The sequence below is a fragment of the Scomber scombrus genome, chromosome 8, assembly GCF_963691925.1.
Source record: "Scomber scombrus chromosome 8, fScoSco1.1, whole genome shotgun sequence".
Taxonomy (NCBI): Eukaryota; Metazoa; Chordata; class Actinopteri; order Scombriformes; family Scombridae; genus Scomber; species Scomber scombrus.
The window spans coordinates 25,955,844-25,975,719 of record NC_084977.1 but is presented as its reverse complement, the minus strand read 5'-3'; the positions used below and the strand labels follow the sequence as shown (position 1 = coordinate 25,975,719).

The following is a 19,876-nucleotide window of genomic DNA, read 5'->3' as shown; positions in this document are numbered from 1 at the left end:
TTATGGGGATATAACATATTTATATACTCCTGCCTCCACCTTTAGGCCCTTAAATTCAGGTTACCTTTAAGCCTTAAGAGTCATTACTGGAGACAATTGCAATTACTCCCCTCTTCATTTTCATGATTAGGTGGGTTTCCTTACTGAGAGCCACAATAACTATTCATGTTTATTTATCTACAGGGCTCTTTTTGGAAAATTGCCATCCTACGTCTCACCTTTATTGCTCTGAAACTGTGATTAATTCTCGCTCTAATGATTTGTTGATGCTTCAGGAACCCAAAATTGATTTAGGAATCCAAAGCAAAGAGCTGCTTTGTGTTAGTGCACTGCTCCTGGGATAATCTGCAAAGCCACTTCAAAATAAAAATGCTTTATACTTTTGCAGAACAAAGGGAGGTACAGGCTCTACTCGTTTCCTTTATATTTAATCCCATGAAATCCTGGAGGATTTTACTAGGCAGGAGCAAAAGTCCATGGAATTAGATGAGCATGATTTTCTTCTTACTTTTATTTATTTTTTAATCAAATGATTGGCAACAGTCAACTACACACAGAGACATTTCAGGCTCTGCTCTCATCAGTGTGTGTTAATCAGTTGTATCAGGTGGTGTCAGTGACTATATAGAGCTCAACTCTGCCCCTCAATTATTACAGCTATTAAACACATTTTATTCAAAATAGACCAAAAATTTAAAAATAAAATAAAAAAATACAATGAAAACAATTTATTAATTAAATAAATGATAAATTAATGAATTAAAACAAAAAATACAAAACACTGAACATTTTCATTGATTCATTCACAATAATTGCCTCTTCTGTTTTAGCCAATAGTGGTCATTTTTCTGCCTTCATTGCTCTGTTCAGTTTCAACCCTAAACGGGTTGTTTTCAGTAGAAGAGCAAGCATGCTCAGCCAACCTTATAGAAAATAAAGGTCAAGTCAATTACCTGTCAATCTTGGCTGCATTGTTACCAAAGAAGAAAAGCACATTCATGACTTAAATAGAAGAAGATAAAGGAAAACATGATATTTAACAGAATGTTTGTGAGGTGTTGACAATCTTGTGTCTGCAGTGGATTTATTGGATGTGCTGTGTTGACACTGATCCGTAAATTCTTTTGTCAACCTGGTTCCGTTATTTGTTAGTTCATTAGACATTATTTTTTGTTTTGCTCTGTTCTGTTCCAACCGTAAACGGGGTGTTGCTGTAAAAGAGCTAGCACACTCAGCCAACCTCGTACACATAAAGGTCAAATCAATTACCTGTCAGTCTTGTCTGTGTTGTTGCTAAAGGAGAGCACACTCATGACTTAAAGAAGATAAAGGAACATGAATAAGAAACATGATATTTAACAGAATATTTGTGAGGTGTTGACAATCATGCGTCTGTTGTACAGATTTTTTTGGATGTGCTGTGTTGACACTGATCCCCAAAATCTTTGCTGGAGTCTGAGGAATCCTGGGATTTCCCCTGAGACACAATCTGTGGTTTTTAATCAAGCTTTTTTTCATCCTCCCTCCTCATCCTTCTCTCCTGTTGTCATTCTCTTTCTCTTCTTTTTCTACCCTTTTCTTCTTTTCTTATCAACTTGGATTTTATAAATCAGTTCGGTCATGTGTTAATGCATCTACATGTAGACATATCCTGCTATTACATGTGATACTCATTCATTTATTTCTGTTTTAGGCATGTCAGTACTTAGAAGCATCATATCCTGTTTTAATCAGGCATACAGTCTCATCCCAGACATAAAAGCAGATTTAAATGCTTTGAATACACGGAGATTAGCAGGGATGCATTTTATGATATTTCGCTGTTTATTGGTGCATCAATCTAAGACTATAAGCAGTTTCCATGGTGAATAGTAATTGAAATGTTTGAAAATAGATCCATAAGTTGTGGCAGGGTCTGTCTCATGAAAGCAAGATTAGTTAACTTTGGCTATTTGATCGTATGAAGCTTTCTCGCTTTGGTTTGTGCAGCATTAACTTCCTCTGGAGCAGGTAAAAAAAGAGACGGCACACCCTCTGACAAATAGACTTTAGCTAACACTTATATGTTTCAGGACCACTTTTGCACAAATAACAGATGGCAGGTTTATCACACTCAAATAACAGATTATTTCACAGTATTTCCATCAGTAATTGGTTTAGCATAAGCTATTGCACGCTTGTCAAGCACTTCAAAGCATCTGTACATATAAGGTCCACAGAGGCAGCACTGTTGTTCTGCCCAGTAAAAAACATGAAGCTTAACTTTACCTTCAGAGAAATTAATGTAGCAATAAGGAGTATATTTCTTCTGGGAGATCAAAATCTATCTTCTAAAATAAATGATATCATATACCACAAAAAGACAACAGTCAGCAGCTCCTCACATCGCCAAAAATGTTTGAGCAAATTTACAAACAAGCATTATGCAGATAAACCGACCACATATTAGAAATCTAAATAGTTACTTTTTCACCTAAAAAAAAAATTAAAACTTGCTAAAGCGCCACAATACCCGTCCTAGAGTGAAAATTGCATTTTTTTAGCCTGGCTCAAAATCACACACAATTCAGCTCCAGATGTATCCTACATTAAACGGATGGAGCAAGAGCACTTCCGGTCATTTGAACTGGACTTGGTTAGATACAGACTTTGAACTGAAATAGTACTTGAGCTGATGACGTTTCACAAGAGTACCAGAGCACAAGTACAGACAAGAAAGCAGACTGAGAAATGCCTACAGATGCTAGTTCTTGATTACAGTGTTTTACTGTATTATATTACTTGTTATACATGAATGCACAATGTCTTCTTTGTTGTGTTAGGATTTGTTACTAACTCACCATTGTGCTCTGCACTGCAGTGTTGGCTGCCCAAGCTGTCAATGCATTGGTTGAGTCATTAGAATATTTTGAGGTATAAAGTCATTCTTGGCAAACTTCCATCACATCTCTGCAAACTTATTTCACAGAGTTAATCTTCCAATCATTATCTCAGGTCACAAGGCTTACTTGCTGCCTACCCCTATGTACATAAGGCCTTCATGTTTTCTGCTCCAGCCACTTGCAGTAGTCTGCAGAGGGAAATCAAATTCAGGAATCTAACATATTCGTACAAATTCAAGGCTATTGTAAATTCTGTGGTAAATGATTCCATTAATATTCACTGTTTTAGCTCGTTATAGCCTTTAAGTCTTTATTAGCTATTGTTTCATTTGTGTGTCTGATGTTGTATTGTCCTGTATGAAACTTTTTATGTTGCTGTCCTGCCTAAGTCTGACTGTTTTAGCTCGTTTTAGCCTTTAAGTCTTTATTCGCTATTGTTTCATCTGTCCTGTCTGAAACTTTTTGTTGTGCTGTCCTGCCTAAGTCTGACTTGCAAAAAAGACTTACCTGCTTAAACAAAGATTAGATAGATACATTAAAAGAAATACAGTTATATAAATACATAATATATAACTAAAGCTGTAAACATCTGACACCGAACTATGCATCTAAACCTACATCATAGTAACCTTGGATGGGACTCCTGTTAACCCCTTGCATTGACCATAAATCCAATCCATCCAAAAAATTATGAAAAGTATCTGCATACTGAAAAGTTATGTACATGGTGTCACAATCACAAAGACCTTATGTTTAGTCATATCAGTCAAAAGCAGTTTTCCCCTGATCATCCTGTATGCATTGACAGTTACTGTAATAATGCTGCACATCATGAAACATAAGAGCAGAAGGTAGGAACATTTTTTCCCCCATACACACTGCAGGCTACTGAATATGTCTAGTATTGACAGTACAATGTTTAATTTATTTGTGTTTATTTCCATTTCTATTGATTTTTTTTATTATAGTATTTTTCCCATTGCATCATTTAGTTTTTTTCGCCTCTCTCTTAGACCTAATTTTCCCATGAGGATCAGAAGCCTCTTTTTATCTTAAATTAAATATGCTGCTCATGATCTTTTGACGTAATATGTTGCCTATTTTATGTGAGCATGCTCATAGCTAGAGTGGAAAATCTATTTCTTACAGAAACAGTTCAGAAACAATTTTGTGAGAGCGCTTATCATGGATTGCCAGTTTAAGGTTTAATGCAACTAAATAACACAGTTTGACACTAAGCTGAACTCACTTTGTAAGTAAGATCTGAGGACAAGAGCTCTCTGACTTAAAGAAAACCGTCAGCAGGATACAGCCTTTAATCCAGGAGGATATGTGCATTAAAACTTTTAGAAAGTTTTGTTTTGAGAAACTTTCAGACTTTATGCATCGTGTGAAGTTTCTGGGGGTATCTGATTCCAGACCAGCCGGATAAACAAGTCACCAAAGGCGGAGGTCTTCACCACTACACCACCTCTTTGCTTTAGTCGAGTCATTTTAGATTCATCCGCCTCGTCTTTGCTCTCTGGTTCCCACAATCCCTGTCCCTCATTGCTATAGCCAGAGAGTGTTTGTGTTTGTAAGGGTGTGGGCCCAGCGGTTACTGAGTTGGTGGCTGATTGTATTAGCTAGCAAAGCTGCTTTGTGACTTGGAAAAATATGACTCATGAGCGGCTGTTTCTTCTCCTCTTTGGCTTTTTCTCTCACTTCATCAACCTTTTGATCCACCCACCCTAAACCCTCACACAGCCGAAATGATGTGACCACTCTTACATGAAACTTAATGTGTGAGATGATTAAGGATGACACTCGGGAATTATATTGGTTTACCGCTTTCACACTACTTTATCTGATTAATCATTTGAAAAAAGTTCAGAATTAACTCCTTGTGGACAAATATCTGCAGAGAAACTAGCACCAAAGATAAACTACTAAATGTATCATGTAAATTATCCATCTAACCAACTGCACTTCAACTGTTACTCAGTTGAAGCAAAGAAATACTCATGGACACAGAATTTCCCCTTTCAGTGGCTTGAATAAGTTTCTTTGATGCATAAGCTCTGTTGTGGTTTTAACTACATCAGTGCCTCACATCACACTTGCATACAAAGTCTCCAGTAATTACAGTAATGTGATCAGTGCAGAGAAGTAAAAGATTCAGTGTTTAAGTGAGTAAATGTGACTTCTCGTAAGTGCGCAATCATTTCTAAAAAATTATATTTTTTACAGTCCCTGAATCATTTTATTGCCTTGCTGAAAAACCACTAATAGAGTGACTATGAAGTGAATCTGTTCTTAATAAAATCTCTATGACTTAAACAAGGTGATTAAGATTAAGATCAGTCTGCCAGAAGATGAACTCATGTCACCACAGAGTTTCTCAAGTGACTCCTCTGCTTTAATACAAGTCTTTTTTGTTGTTTTTTGGTTTGTTTTTTCTTTCTTTTGCTAGGAGTAAAGTTAAATGAGTGTGTGTGTGTGTGTGTGTGTGTGTGTGTGTGTGTGTGTGTGTGTGTGTGTGTGTGTGTGTGTGTGTGTGTGTGTGTCCATGCACATGAAGTGAATCACTACACCCTGACTGAACACACTAGTATCGTGACTGTGGGAAAACTGGGACAGGAGAGAAACACACATAGACAGACACACACACACACACACATACACTTTCAGAGAAATGGGGCAGAAAGTACTATATGTCTCTCTCTTGTTCTGCAGTTACACAGGACGTGTGGTTGGCAGCAGTTTAAAAGCCCAGAGGGAGAACCCAGAGATGAATGTCCGCAATACAGATCCTGTCCTGAGGGGGGCGAAACAAAAACTGGAGCAGCTAACACAGGTACACACACACACACGATCACTAAATGTTTGTGAACACAAAATATTCATTTGCTTTCAGTTTTATGTCAAGGCGAATCATATCCGGCTGTTTCCCTCACTAGTAGTAACACTTCTTAGATATGAATATTTATGTTTCTAAGATGATTATTCATAATGATTTGTTGACCTTTTTTAAGTGCCGCCATCTGGTCAACACTTCACTGCCAACACTTGAGAAATAATGGCCGGATCTCTCTGAAATATGCAGTGAATATTAAAGATCCCTAACGGCTGTTGTCTTTTGGGAGCTCATGACCTTTCCTCTAACACCACCATTAGGGGAAAAAAACACTTGCAAACACGAAAAAATATCAAAATCTAACACACCAGTAACACTTCCCATATTCTTCACTCTACAAGCATGTTTTTCCTTTATTCTAGCATCACTCTTAGGCCAAAATGTCAAGTTTACATCAGCAGGAACTTACATATGAGCTCTTTACATGAGTTTGTATGATGGAAACAGGAACAGCTGCCTCCAACAGCTTTAAACAGCAGTACGTAGCTTTACTTCTATCAGCCCTATTTAGTGAGTTTGTGACTTGTAGACCTTGTGTGGGTGTCTGAGCTTTGGTAGCTGCTTCATTGCATTAAGATCCCATTCATAGTCATTACAGCAGGTGTGGCATTTCTGGCTTATTTCTACTTTAAGAAATGGTTTAGGAACCCATAGTAATTGATGATTTTAGTTTTATGTTTAATATCTTAGATCTGCATAATCAGGTCTTGCACATGCTACACACTTTCCTGCAAACCTGCATTTTTATGTAGGTGTATAGAAAGTGACACGAGTGTATAAGGGAGAGGATCTGTGTGTGATTTCATAACTCTTCCTTAGAGCATTAATATCTCCTGTCCTAACCTCGGCCAGGACCATGACTTATGACTGTGGCACGGGTCAGCATTCTGCAGGAATAATGCACTCTGTCCTTAATGGAAGAGTTAGACTTGTCCAATCCATTCATATCAACACCCTAAATGATGATTGTTAGTTTGATCTTTGGCTGTTATTATTTTAGTTATAATATAACATCAACCTCATGATGTGTTATGAAGCTGCAGCAGGGGCCTGGGTGGCTGTGTGTGTGTGTGTGTGTGTGTGTGTACTTGAATTATTCATATTGTGGGGACATAAATCTATTTACGCAGTCAGATTGTGGGGACTCACTTCCTTTTTGTTGACAAAACACATCCCCATAACGTAAATTATTACATTTTGCGGCGAAGACTTAGGTTAAGGTTAAATTTGGGTTAAGCAAGTAGGGGTTATGGTTAGGGTAAGTCTCCAGGAAATTAATGTAAGTCATTGTAATGTCCTCTGAAGTGATGGTAAAACAATCTGTGTGTGTGTTTCTGTCTCTGTGAGTGTGTTATGTTTCGTATGATCCTCATTCGGCTCTCAATCATCTGTTATCAACTCTTGTGTGAAGTGCTGCTTAATCCAATAAACTTAAATGTCAGCACTCCAAACAGATGTAGATAATAACATGTAATAGTAAATTAATTAATTCAACAATTAAACAGGATTTATGCAGCACTCTCAAAGCTCTGGACACAGCATGGTAATATGGTGATATGATTCGCATGGATGGTTCATAAAATCAAATAAAAAAGATACATCAAGTTTATTCACAATGATGATTCATTATAAGTACTAAGGACCATGTAACTGTGTTCGGGACCCTTATTAGACAGTCAGTCAGGTTGTCAGCTGTAGCGATAGAGTCCGACAGACCAACTGGAAGCCAGATAAGTAAACACAAACTGGACGAAAAACCAAACAAACAAGCTAATACAACACAGAACCATATGGTATGTCTGCCTTTGAAGCGTTTTTATCTTTAGCTGCAACTATAAAATACATGAAGACAGAAATCAGACTTCCAGGTGTTTGCTTGTAGGGTCAAGGAATCAATTAAACTTGAATAAGTGGTACCAATGACAGGTTTGTCATGTAGCAGCGAGTCACGCTCACTGAGTGCTTAATCGTAACGTCAAGTTGGAAATCGTAGTTTGTCAAGGAAACCTCATAAATTCTGTTAAGTGTTGTTGGCGGCGATGGAAAAAAAAATCATAGGATGGGACATGCTAGGTTTGCTTTCCCTCCTTTTTTGCTGCTGAAGCTCTTTCTGTGCTCCGTCTAATTTTGGTGGGGAGCCCATTAATCATGTTACATTTGCGTGGAGGAAATGCTGAGTCAGCATTCCCTTCTGCCATATACACAAACACACACCACGCATGCACCATGTAATTATTTATGTATGAGATTTGCTTTCTCCAGCCCATTAATTCCATGTAATCTGCACAAATCCTGTTAGTCTGTGATTTAGAGAACATTGAAGTTTCTAATATCACAAGACATAATGAGGATAAAAAAAGTAAGTTAAATCCTTTTCTTTTTCTTTTTTTTGGTCTTGTAATACATGCCCATTAGATGGATGATGGTAAATGCTAATAGACCACACCATGAACCTAAGGGAAAAGACAAATATAACACAGCTCGTATGCATTGCAAACTATTTTCAGTCCCAAATTGTGTGCAGTCTTTCCATCTTTCTGATAAATTGAGAGAGTGCAATTCTGTGCACACAAACCCAGTTTTAAAGTAAACACTGTGAGCTGTTACTATCCTTCGAACAAGTTTAGAGTCACCTTTGGAAATCTGGGGCCTGAACTGTGTGCTTCTTTCATGCTAACTGCCTTGGATCTTTCTCTGTGGGGGAAGCCATTCATCTGAGCGCGCACATTAATGCACGCCATTTATTAATTATTAGTCATGCCTGTCATGTGGGCCATTTACACACTCGCACAGCTAGGGAGAGGGGAGGAACAAAATATGAAAGAGAACAAAGAAGCATCCTTGGAATTTTAATTATATCATCAGCCATGTTTTGGAGGTCTGTCTTCCTCTTTCTCTCTTCTTATCTCTCACTGTCCCATTTTGTATTAGGTGTTAATTAGACCTCTGCAGCGGCAGGCTCTGTTTCATGCAAGGTTTGCCCTCTAATGGGATTCTATTAGTGTAGTCACTCGCTTATCCATGCAATTAAAATTTTTATGTACTCATGTGCTCAGCCAATCAGGATAAGCCTAATCAACCTTGTGAGGGCAGCTCCTACATAGAAAAGGGCAGTGGCCTCTCCTTGTCTACTTTCTTTTTCTTAAGTGACAGCAGATGAGAACATATCCAATGATAGCTTCATCAGAACACTAAATTCTGCTCATTTTGCAAAGTCTTGGTCTAGGTCTAGGTTTGTATTGGGTGTAACAGATGATTCTGCAGTGAACAGTTTACATTAGGGCTACATCTGATTTAATTTGATTATAATTTCAGTTATTCAGTTGGTTTTTTTGTCTATAATATTTATATACAGTATATAAGACTTTTTCAAAACTACAAACAGCATTACCAATTAGTAATTGAACCAAGTTCAATGTAATCATAGGGTTGGGGTAAGTTAAATAGGAAAAAAATCTCTTAAAATAGATTACATTAAAATAATTTAAAGCCAAAATCACAATGAACAAGAGGATGTATCCAAATGTCTTTTCTTGTTTAACCAGTTAAACTCAATGAACTGAGAAGAGCCACGAATCCCCATTTTAAAAGCTGGAAAAAGAGAATATTTGGCTTTTTTTCAATTTTTTCAAAATTGGTTTCCATTATTATTAATTTAGTCTGTTTTGGGTTTTATTTGGTTGATTGGCTGAAGGAAGGAAGTATGGTAACTCATTCATGGCTGCAGTTTGCAATATCATAGACTAGTAGATAATGTTTGCTTTTTCTAACCATGACCATGATCTTTTACTAATCTTAGCCAAAGGCTTTAGTTGCCTTAAACGTCTGTTACCACACCTTATCCATAGTTTGCTATAACCATGATTTCATCCCTGATCATGCGTTAACCTTAACTTAATCTAAAGTTTTTCTAAATCAACATTTTCCCTGATTTTGGGGTTGCTTGTTATGTAAGACCCCTGCAGTGGTTCATAGAGGGTTCATCCTGATTGGTTGTGGATTTCTTTTTTTTGTGCAACAACTACTGGTCAAGTCTGCATTACAGGGCTGCACATGTTTACATGCACCTCAGTTACTATTAATCTTCAACATGCAACAAAAAAACAAGCTACGTACATCATTCATAGTGTTGGCTGATATGTTGCAGAGAAACTGTAAAGCACCCACTATTCATCATTTTTGCTTACCTTTATAAAATATCTTTAACAATGGTAACTTATGAATGAAAGTGTTTATTGTTGGATAGTTTGAATGAGAAGTAATTATTATAATCATCTTTCCATCCCTCATTATTTAAATTAGTCCTGTGGTCCCTGTGTTGAGTTTTCAGGACATGTGTTTAATTTTTCCATCTTCCAACCTCTCCTGCACAGTTTTTAGTTAGCCACTGGCTACAAGTTTTTCTCCTGCCATTAATTAGATAGGACAGACCACTCTGGAGCTGAATAATTTCACTTGTAGGTCTCTCAGTTAAAGCGACGCATGGCCCAAATTCTGTTTAGATTCACTTCCTTCCACATGACTTGGAAAACACAGTCCTGGTGGAAATATTGCTGTAATGTATTTTTGTCCTCCCTCAGCCCTCATTTGCAGTCTGATGACATGATGGTGAATCACCACACAGAGTCTAGTCTCTCTCTAATCCCCTCGGACATGCTGTCATATAATAACCTTGGTTCCCCTTGTTTCCAAGGATGCCCCACACCTACTGTGTGGTGGAGGCCAGATGTCCCTCCTTATGTATTCAGCCTGTAACTATCCATCACAGTCCAAACTTAAAATATATGTGCAGTGTCACCAATTGCAATTGTATCACTGTAAAACATAGTAATTAGTGATATACCTTGCAGTGTCAGGTAAATGGTTTTCTTTTCAATATTTCCCTAACATTGAGTATGTTTACATGCACACTAGTATTCTGGTTTTGAGTCTTATCTTAGTATATTGTTTTATATGGAACATGAGAATTCCAGTGTGAATGTAAACCAGGGGCCCCAAGTCCGGCCTCCAGCATGACAATCACACAAATGACACAGATTTCACAATCTCACACCACACATTTCAGGCTAACTTTTCATCTGCACTTCCTCCAATTCAACTCAGCAGTTTTGGGTTTTTTTTTTTTTCAAGATCAGACAGGCTGAGGCACAGAGCGTAACAAGGTCAAGGCAGCACTTTTCATGGATTGTCCATGAACATCATCTGTTTGAACTGAAAGCGTTCAACAGCAAATCATTGCAACACACATTGTGGTGAAGCAGCCAGTCACAATGATTTTTAGTGATCGAGCAACTAACCTGCTTAGCAAGAGTGGAGCAAGTCTGGAGAGTCTGCAGTGTTAGCATTAATCACACTGTGCAGCTCCACTACGACTGTGTTGCAGTTATATTAACGTTAGTCATCAGTGGTTAAATATTCAGTGGGTAAGCACCAAATACACCCATAAAACATTTCACTAAAAGCTGTAGATGTCAACCAGTTGGTAGAGCTAGTGGAAAATTCAGGGGATCATTAGAGTCAGTAGAATTTATGCTCAGACATCATTGAGACAATGATGTCTGTAGACAATTTCATGGGAATCCACCAAAAGGAGTGTGGTTTGGACCACAGTGGTAGGCCAACTGACTGACTGATACATGGCTCTAGAGATGGCAATGTTGGCCTGGCAAGCCTTTTTCAGCTCAATGATCTGCTTGTTAATCACATATGCTGTAGTTGTGATGTGTCTGTCTGAACACATGAATGTGACTCGAGAGCAGAGCAGTTTAAAAGGCAAAAAGTTCTGTACTTGAATCAAAGCAGGGTTTGGGCAAAGGCAGTCAGTCAGCTAGTGCAAACAAGGCAGGGAAGGAGCAATCAGGCCGAAACAAAACAGGAATATGCTTTGGTCAAAAATGGGACTGAGTGCTGGAAGGCTAAGACTGGGTACATTAGACCATCAGATGACTAGGGAATGAGGGCCGGTACTAGGGAGATAATGGGAGACGAAAAATGGGGGTAACTGCAGGGCAGGAGGGAGTTGCCAGGTCTGACATGACAGTAGATGTTAGTGGCAGAGAAAAAAAGGCAAGAATGAGCAATGAAAACTAATCAGAGGGGACTGTGGTGACAGTAGTCATATATGTTAACATAACATTTCCTACTCATGTATTTCTCCGTGTTCCAGTGTGAACACATGTAGTGCAGTATAATTATGTGTATTTTTACTGCTGGACATTTCCAGGGTCACAGTGTGAAGAAATGTGTATAGCATTTGCCTGCTCAGTCAGGCACCACAATATAGTAACAACTTATACCATATGTCTTTGTGTTAAAGGGATTATCATTTGCAAGGCAGAGTAAGCCATCTTTAAATCCTTGAAAGTCGTATGGATTTTGGCTGTCTAGCAGTAAGCCAACAACACAATTGTGGTATAACTACTTTACCTTCCATGAGATTGAATTTCTAAATGAATGTTTGCAATTATAAAAAAACAAAAGTTTACTCTGAGTTTGGCTTTAGTATTATTTAATGTGTCAGTCATATTTCACCATGATAGATGTAACCATCTAGCAGCTGTGTATAGAAACATGTTATCTTAGGGGGAAATAAAATAAAATAAGATGTCAGTACAATACATCTTTTTCCTTTTCAAATCTCATGGCTGTTTGCCTTATCTCTGTCCCCAGCAGGAATTTATATATTACCCACCTTGACTCTCTACAGTACACATTCATCATACTGTGTAGCAATTATATATTGCTGTCACTATGTATATGTGAAAATCGAACAATTTTGGGGTTTTTGGTGGAAACTGAGTGTTATGTTTTTTCGGTCCCCGAAAAGCTGCATTCAAAGTATGTAACATGCTCCAGCATCCACTCTGTGACTTAACTGAGCAGCATAGAGTATGGATTCAACATGACCTCAATTACCCTTTAGTGCTCTGTGCCCTGTTTGTGTGTGACAGAGAATAAAGTAACAGAAAAAAATATATTTGTTCTTGTTTTAGCTTCTCTTCTTCCCTTCTCTCTCATGATTGCTCTAGTATCATGATCATTAAATGAATAGGTTCACACATGGGGCAATACATTTATTCGGCTTCTTGAATTACAGTATACTGGGCAAACTTTTGACACACTTGTAAAGTGAAAGAGAAAATGTGTCCAAACTTTTGACTGGTGCCACAGAAAACTGATACCATTCTCACACTGAATCTTTCTGTTCAACATGAAGACGGTTGTTTTCATGATTTATTTTGTTTGCACATTTAAAAAAGAAAGATTTTAAGAAAGATGATATGATTTGTATGTCCACATATTTTAAAAGCACACCTTTGTCTTTATACTGCAGACACAGCTTTTCATGTATTCAAAGTAAGGAAGCTAAAAGCTCTCCTAAAAACTCAAGACATGATGAACAAAATTAGACTAAACAAGATAAGCATAAGAGGAAAGAGCTATCCTGGACTCTCTGCTGGTTGCCTGGCAACCTCATGGTAACAACAAAACTACAGGAAAGTAGACCAAGTAATAGTTCATAACATAACTCTCTGTAAACCTGTCTTTTGTCAGTTTTACACTTTGTTTTTTGAAAGTTATTAGTGAGCTTAAGAGGTGATGGTAGTTGGAGGTTTATCTTTGGACAGAGCCAGGCTAACTGCTTTTCCTTGTTTTCCATCTTTGTGCTAACCGAAGCTCACCAGCCTCAGACTGTAGTTTCAGCCAGGCATGATGATGATGATATTTCATTTTACGCTTGAAAAGAAAAAACAAATCAGACACACATTATTGTTTCCAGTATCGTCAGAGCACACTGTGTCTCTGACCTTTTACCTCATTACTGTCTGCTGTTTATAACATCTGTGATCGTTGCGTTGAAGCTTTGTCGCCTCAAATGTAAAACAAACCGTAAATGTGAGTTTTTGCAGGTGTTTTGGAAGTGTTTGCGTAATATGTTTGGACATTTTTACTTGTGTGTGTGTGTGTGTGTTTTATCTAGGAGCTGTTAGCGGAGCTCGGCTGGGCGAGCAAAGCCAGAGAGAGGGTGGAGGAAGAGGAAGGAGGGAGCGCACAGACAGAGAGAGGCAGTGGAGATGACTGTGATGATGAAGATGGTTGTGAAGCATCTGGTGAGGAGAACGGTGAGTCACACACAAACGTTCAGACACACGTTCTTGCAAAAACAGAGGAATAAATATTAGTAAACATATAACCACACTGACGCAAACATTTGTCGTTTTCTTAAAATATTGAGATTCTGATTCATACGTAACACATCGTCATATACACACACACACAGAAACACATCAAATAAAAAATAACACACACAGCACATTGGACTGGTGGAGGCTTTAAAATGCTGCGGCCTTCACATATCTTGTGCCAGCAGGGAAATGCCCAGAGGGAGGGATAGCACTGAGAGATGGATTCAACTGTCCTCTCTCCCTCTCTCTCTCTCTCTCTCTCTCTCTCTCTCTCTCTCTCTCTCTCTCTCTCCTCTCTCTCTCTCTCTCCCTCTCCCCTTCTCTGTTCCTCTCTCACTTTTTCCATCTCTCTTTATGCTGGTCTCAGCATTTTTTTTTCCTACTCAGTTGGGATAAAGGATGCACTAACAACCAGGTCACCCAAAAAACAGAAATGGAAAAATAAATTGTAATTATTCATTTAACTCTTGACTTATTCATCCATGCATATGCTTATACATAATACATGGGTGTCACAGTGAGATCTGGGGACCCATCTGAGCCTCGAGGTAATCCCACAGAGTTAAAGTAGTTAAAATTTGCTGTAATTTAAATTGTTGATGAGAAAATGTTGCTTTGTGATGAGGTTATCAGCCAAATGTAAGGTCCTTGACCTGAAAGCATTGTAGGGGCTGTTTCCTTCAGGTCAACAAAGTATTTTTGCCAGGTCCTCTCTTATACTAGGGTAAAGAGAGCCTTCAGCAGAAAACCCCCCAAAAAAAGCAGGTCTTAAATTTGTTCCACTCTTTCCAATAAGAAAGCTCTTTTTTTGGAACATTGCATAGGCCTTGTCAAATATTATATTTTAAGGGTCTTTAGGGAGTAAAAATCATGTGTTATGCAGGAAAAAAATTAAAACTAAAATAAAAAATAAACGTAAAACATCTTTCTGGATGGTTCAGAATGGGTGGAGTAATGGCTTGTAAAATATGAGTTATGAACATGATTGATTGATTTGTTTATTCGAGTGTACTTCACTCATCTACTGGTCCTTTGCCCACATGGGTTTATAAGATAGCCAGCAACAATAACCTGGATGGCCACATGACAAATCATAATGTACAGTAGTTATTGTAGCTGCTATGCATTTTCTATAAATCTCACCAAAACTATAATCTTCTTTCACACAAGCAAAATAAAATCATGATTCTTTGACTGAATAAGAAATTAAGTGCTTTAACTTGGTTTCACATTTGAAGTATTCCTCTGTAACATTAAAGACTCTTGAATTAGAAAATAAACAAAGTTAAACACTCAAAACATGGTGGTTTAGATATGTAGCACAACAAGCCAACAAATATCCGGTTCCTGCGCATGTGAAGTGACTCATGAATTTCAGGGAACTACTCTCCAGAAGACAATTCCTGTTAAACAGAGGCCAGAAGTACAAACAGTCCTCAAAGGTTCGTCACATACTGTACCATAGATGCCCTTTCTTTTAGGCACTGTGGAAAGCTTTACAGTCTGTATCTATCTTTAGCTGGAAAAACACATATGTTGATTAACAAGAAGACCCAGGCCACCTTTATGGTGACAGAACTTTCCATGACACCCAAGTGGTTTGTGACCAGTGTTTCTATGGTTGTATTGGTGACGACCCAGGCCAATCATTTTCAGGTCAGATCAATGATGTCATAACAGCATTTGTTGGCTGTGTTTTTGTGCTCTCAATAGAATGGAAATGTACTCATATTGAATAGAGTAGAAACTTCATGTTGGAGCTGTGCTTGCTTCATGGGATTGATACTTTGATTTTCTAAACACGGGTTCATTCTTCTGCATCATCACCTCGTTACACACGACCAGGGGTCGTGTCAGCAGCCTGATGATGTCATCGGCTGGTGGGCTCTCTGTTCCTGAGGGCAGGCTCTAATAGGTTTAAAGGTCATTGCTGCATTCATTATCTGTACACTGCCCCCCATCATTACTTGAGTAAGAAGTGTGGGACTACAGTAGATCATCAATATGTGAGGTCATCAGTCTGTCATCAGCGACTTAGTCCACATGTGATGTGTGAAGTTTTGTTACCCAACCCAAATCTGGCTGGGTCTCAATCTTAGGCCTGTGCAAAAGTCTAGTGGTGTGTTTCTGTTACTGTTCTAACTACCCAGCAACAAACAAACCCAGAGAGATGATTTATAAGAGCTTTATGAGGTATGAATGATTTGACTGACAATAACTTAAGGTGCCTTTGGACCGTGCAACAACAATGATCATGTAAGATGTTGCATTGTGTCCAATTGTGCAAGATGGCTCTAATAAAATCTTGGTCACAATTTGTGTCAGACTATATTAATTTGAGGCTGTCAGATTGTTCACTCAATGCATGGAGAATCATAGCGCTGCAATGTAAATAGAAAAAAAGTATATGAAAGCAGAGACACGTCAGCTCGTATGTTCTGAAAATGCAGCAAAGTCACACAAACGTCTCTTCTGTTTCACCTCCATCATTTTGGCTTTTATGCGCAATGGAAGTATTAAGGACAACATGGTGTTTTCTTCAGAAAACTTTATTCAAGATATAAAAATAGCGCTTACAAAATGTCATAATGGCCAGCGTACTCTGAGTCATTTCATATCGTATTCTGGTTGGTTGGTTCGTAGATGTGGGTCGTACAGAAACAGCAGTCACATTATGAGAATTTTACCTCAGGCTGTTTTTGTTTGCTAAAGCTCCCCATCAGTCATCAGTGGACAAGTCTCACAGTGAGATCTGAGACCAAACATCCAAACATTGTGCCACCCTTTGCTCAACTTTCGTCCCAGAAAGCCCAAAAAAAATCACACAGTGTAAACAACCCTATAACTGTCATCAGTATCTTATTGTCATTCTTATCTTGCTAAATTCTGAATGGTGCATGGAGATGTCTGATCGCACCATGACATTGTCAATATATAAACGGTCAGAATGGTAGGAAGCCCTGCTTTAGGTATATTTGGTAAAGAATATAACTGAAGTTACAGGGATTGGTGAATCAGTGGGAAAACAAAATTAGAGTCACAATGAAATAAAGTATTTAAGTGTCAACCCAACTCTGTAACAATGTCAATGGCATTTACTAATTATAACATATTCAGTACTATTTTTTATGTGTATGATTTACAAGAACCAAACAGCATTTGAGAGTGAATGTTAAGCTCTTTTCACAGATGCACTGCAACCCTATTATCCAGGCATTATTAGGAGGAGACGTACAGTATGTGTGAATGCAAATGTCTGACTCAGTCGGATTGGACATTAAACATTACTCTGCCAGCTCTTTAGTACAAAGTCTACTTAACTAGTGCTAATGGGAAAGAGTATTTCATGTGATATCTTGTAAAATAAACATGTTTTATTTCTAATGATAAGCTTAGAAACACTGAATTACTATCGTACGGTACTTTTTACATTTACTATTTCCAGTCGGTGAGAACACGTTCGATTAGGACAATCTCCTATTGTGTGCAACGTGTGAAAGAGTTCATATGTGAAAATAGCTTCACATATTAAATTGTTAACAAATATTTTTTTAATACAAAATACATAAAATAATAATTGGTTAATGCACATAATTCATACTCATGATTTTAAAAACAGCTTTGTTTGCAAAGCACTATTTTTTGAACATGCAAACACTGAAATGTCAATGGTGAACAGGAGGCTGTTTTCATTTTCTACAAGACATTGACATTTATGACACGTCTCCACAGCACAAGTATAATTAAATGTTTGATCTCTTTTAATGGCTCTAAGATTAAGGTATATGTAGTTACATTTGTCATACCCTTCCTGTTAACCTTGATTTCTTGGATCTGTGGAAACTCTCACCTCCCGCTGGGCCTCAAACTGGTACACTGGCTATTCACTGAGAAAATTGCTGGTTATTATTCAGACAGCTAGGGCCATGCAGGGACTGTATTTTCAAGCCACGATGAATTCCTTGAAAATAAATCCCAATAAAGAGTGACAAGAGGGGATTTTTCTGCATGTCTCTCTGCTTGTTGGCATCTCTATGCATATAAACAAGCCTCATAAGTGCTGAAGCTTGAAGAGTGATGCATTATCAACCAGACTACACAAATCACAGACATAGACCATAACAAGCCATTTATTTTTTTGAATTATTTGTACATTTTTAGGGTTAATGTATGAATAAAACACCATCATATGCAAGCCACTTAGATTTTTTTATTTTAAAGATCTGCCACTAAACCTGCTTTTCCACACTTGCTGACTCTGTCTCTTTAAAATTCTGCCTACAAACCACTTCTCTAAATCTGAATTGCTGAAATGTGGAGTTTATTATTCCACAGGAAAAGAAGAGCATAGAAACAGAATGCTACTTGCGTGAGAAAGACACTGTTTGTGAGTTATGTGTATGCGCACACAAATACATTTTCATGGCTTCTTGTTTGTGTGGGTGTGCATGCTCTACATGTGCTTTATGTGAGTTATGTGTAATCCAGTATGTTTTATGGACGGATCAGTTGTCTGTCTGACTGGCTGAAACGGATCCAGTAGTGAGCTGCTACTTGACTTACAATGTCTTTTTCAATATCAACCCGCTGTTTTTTTTTACAGTAAAAAATCTAAACTTCTCTCTCTCCCTCTATCCCTGAGCTACAGATATCAACAGAGATGAAATGAAGAAAATATTCAGTTTGTCTCATAATTAATTCTCCTGACATTTGGGCTTTATTGAATACCAAGAAGGGACAGGAAAGGTGTAGGATGGGAGGTGGAGGTGGGGTGCTGCGGCAATATCAGCCAGCCGCTGAAAACGACCCTCAAATCTTCATCATAGTGCCAACCCTGTGTTTTATTTATGTGGCACACTTAACAGTGGAAAGTTATTTCAGTCATGCTGAGACAGTACACAGCCTATTATTATTTGATTTAAGTCCATTTTCCACATCAAGGCAGGTTGATATCATTCCATAGAGGGAGAATTACTTGGCAAACAGTGTTCAGAGATCAAAAACAAAGAGAACAATCCAGGCATCTCAACACAAAAGTAGTTAAAAGCAACAAGCTCAAGTTAGCTCTGCTTGTGTCCTGTTTTTGTATGAAGGTATTTCAGGAAGAGAAAGTAAAGTCCAGACAAAGGGATGACTTTGTTCTCATACACTGTAGTCTTGAAATCATTGTTATACTGAAGGTTAAAAATATACAGTACATGCATTCACTATGTTATAACTGTTGATCCTATTGACAGAAATGCTGCTAATTCAGCTTGAAAATCTTATGGAGTTCTGTATTATTATCAGCAGTCAGATGCACCATTCATACTGAACCTTATTCACTATTTATTGCCATTAGTTACATTTAATACTGTGATGAGATAATACAAATGCATGTCACAGATGCCACTATAAGCACAGTCTGTTGCAGAGCTATTATTTGCAGGGGGAGTTTTGACTTTTCTTCTGCCTTCCTTTAGTAATTTCTCATCCTCCCCTCCTCTGGAATTCACTGAGATTAAACTGATTGATTTTTTTCTCCTCAAACTAGCACAATCCCTTCTTCAACTGCCCCTTCTCCGATCTGTCTCCCCAGACATATCCAGGTCCTGTAACGTCAATAATGTAAATGTAATCACAGCTTCTCTTCTCTTCTCTTCTCTTCTCTTCTCTTCTCTTCTCTTCTCTTCTCTTCTCTTCTCTTCTCTTCTCTTCTCTTCTCTTCTCTTCTCTTCTCTTCTCTTCTCTTCTCTTCTCTTCTCTTCTCTTCTGTGCTATGTAACAAATTAGATGCTGCGTCACTGTAATTGCTATGCTGCGAGCTGTGATGTGGTGGTGGATAAAAAAGTGGGCATACTGTAACCTCCAGGTATCCATGAGTCACATTACAACCGCTAATGTCAGTATGGTCTGGAAAGCACCGATCCTTT

General features: G+C 38.0%; 1 protein-coding gene across 1 annotated transcript in view; it reads left to right on the top strand.

Annotated features, from left to right (window-relative positions):
• Nucleotides 1-19,876, top strand: part of LOC133984775 (glypican-5-like) — a 55,274-nt gene that overhangs the window by 20,440 nt on the left and 14,958 nt on the right. The window contains exons 8-9 of the mRNA XM_062424247.1: nt 5,598-5,718; nt 13,760-13,901. Of these exons, the coding sequence (XP_062280231.1) occupies nt 5,598-5,718; nt 13,760-13,901 (263 nt within the window). The remainder of the gene's footprint in view (nt 1-5,597; nt 5,719-13,759; nt 13,902-19,876) is intronic.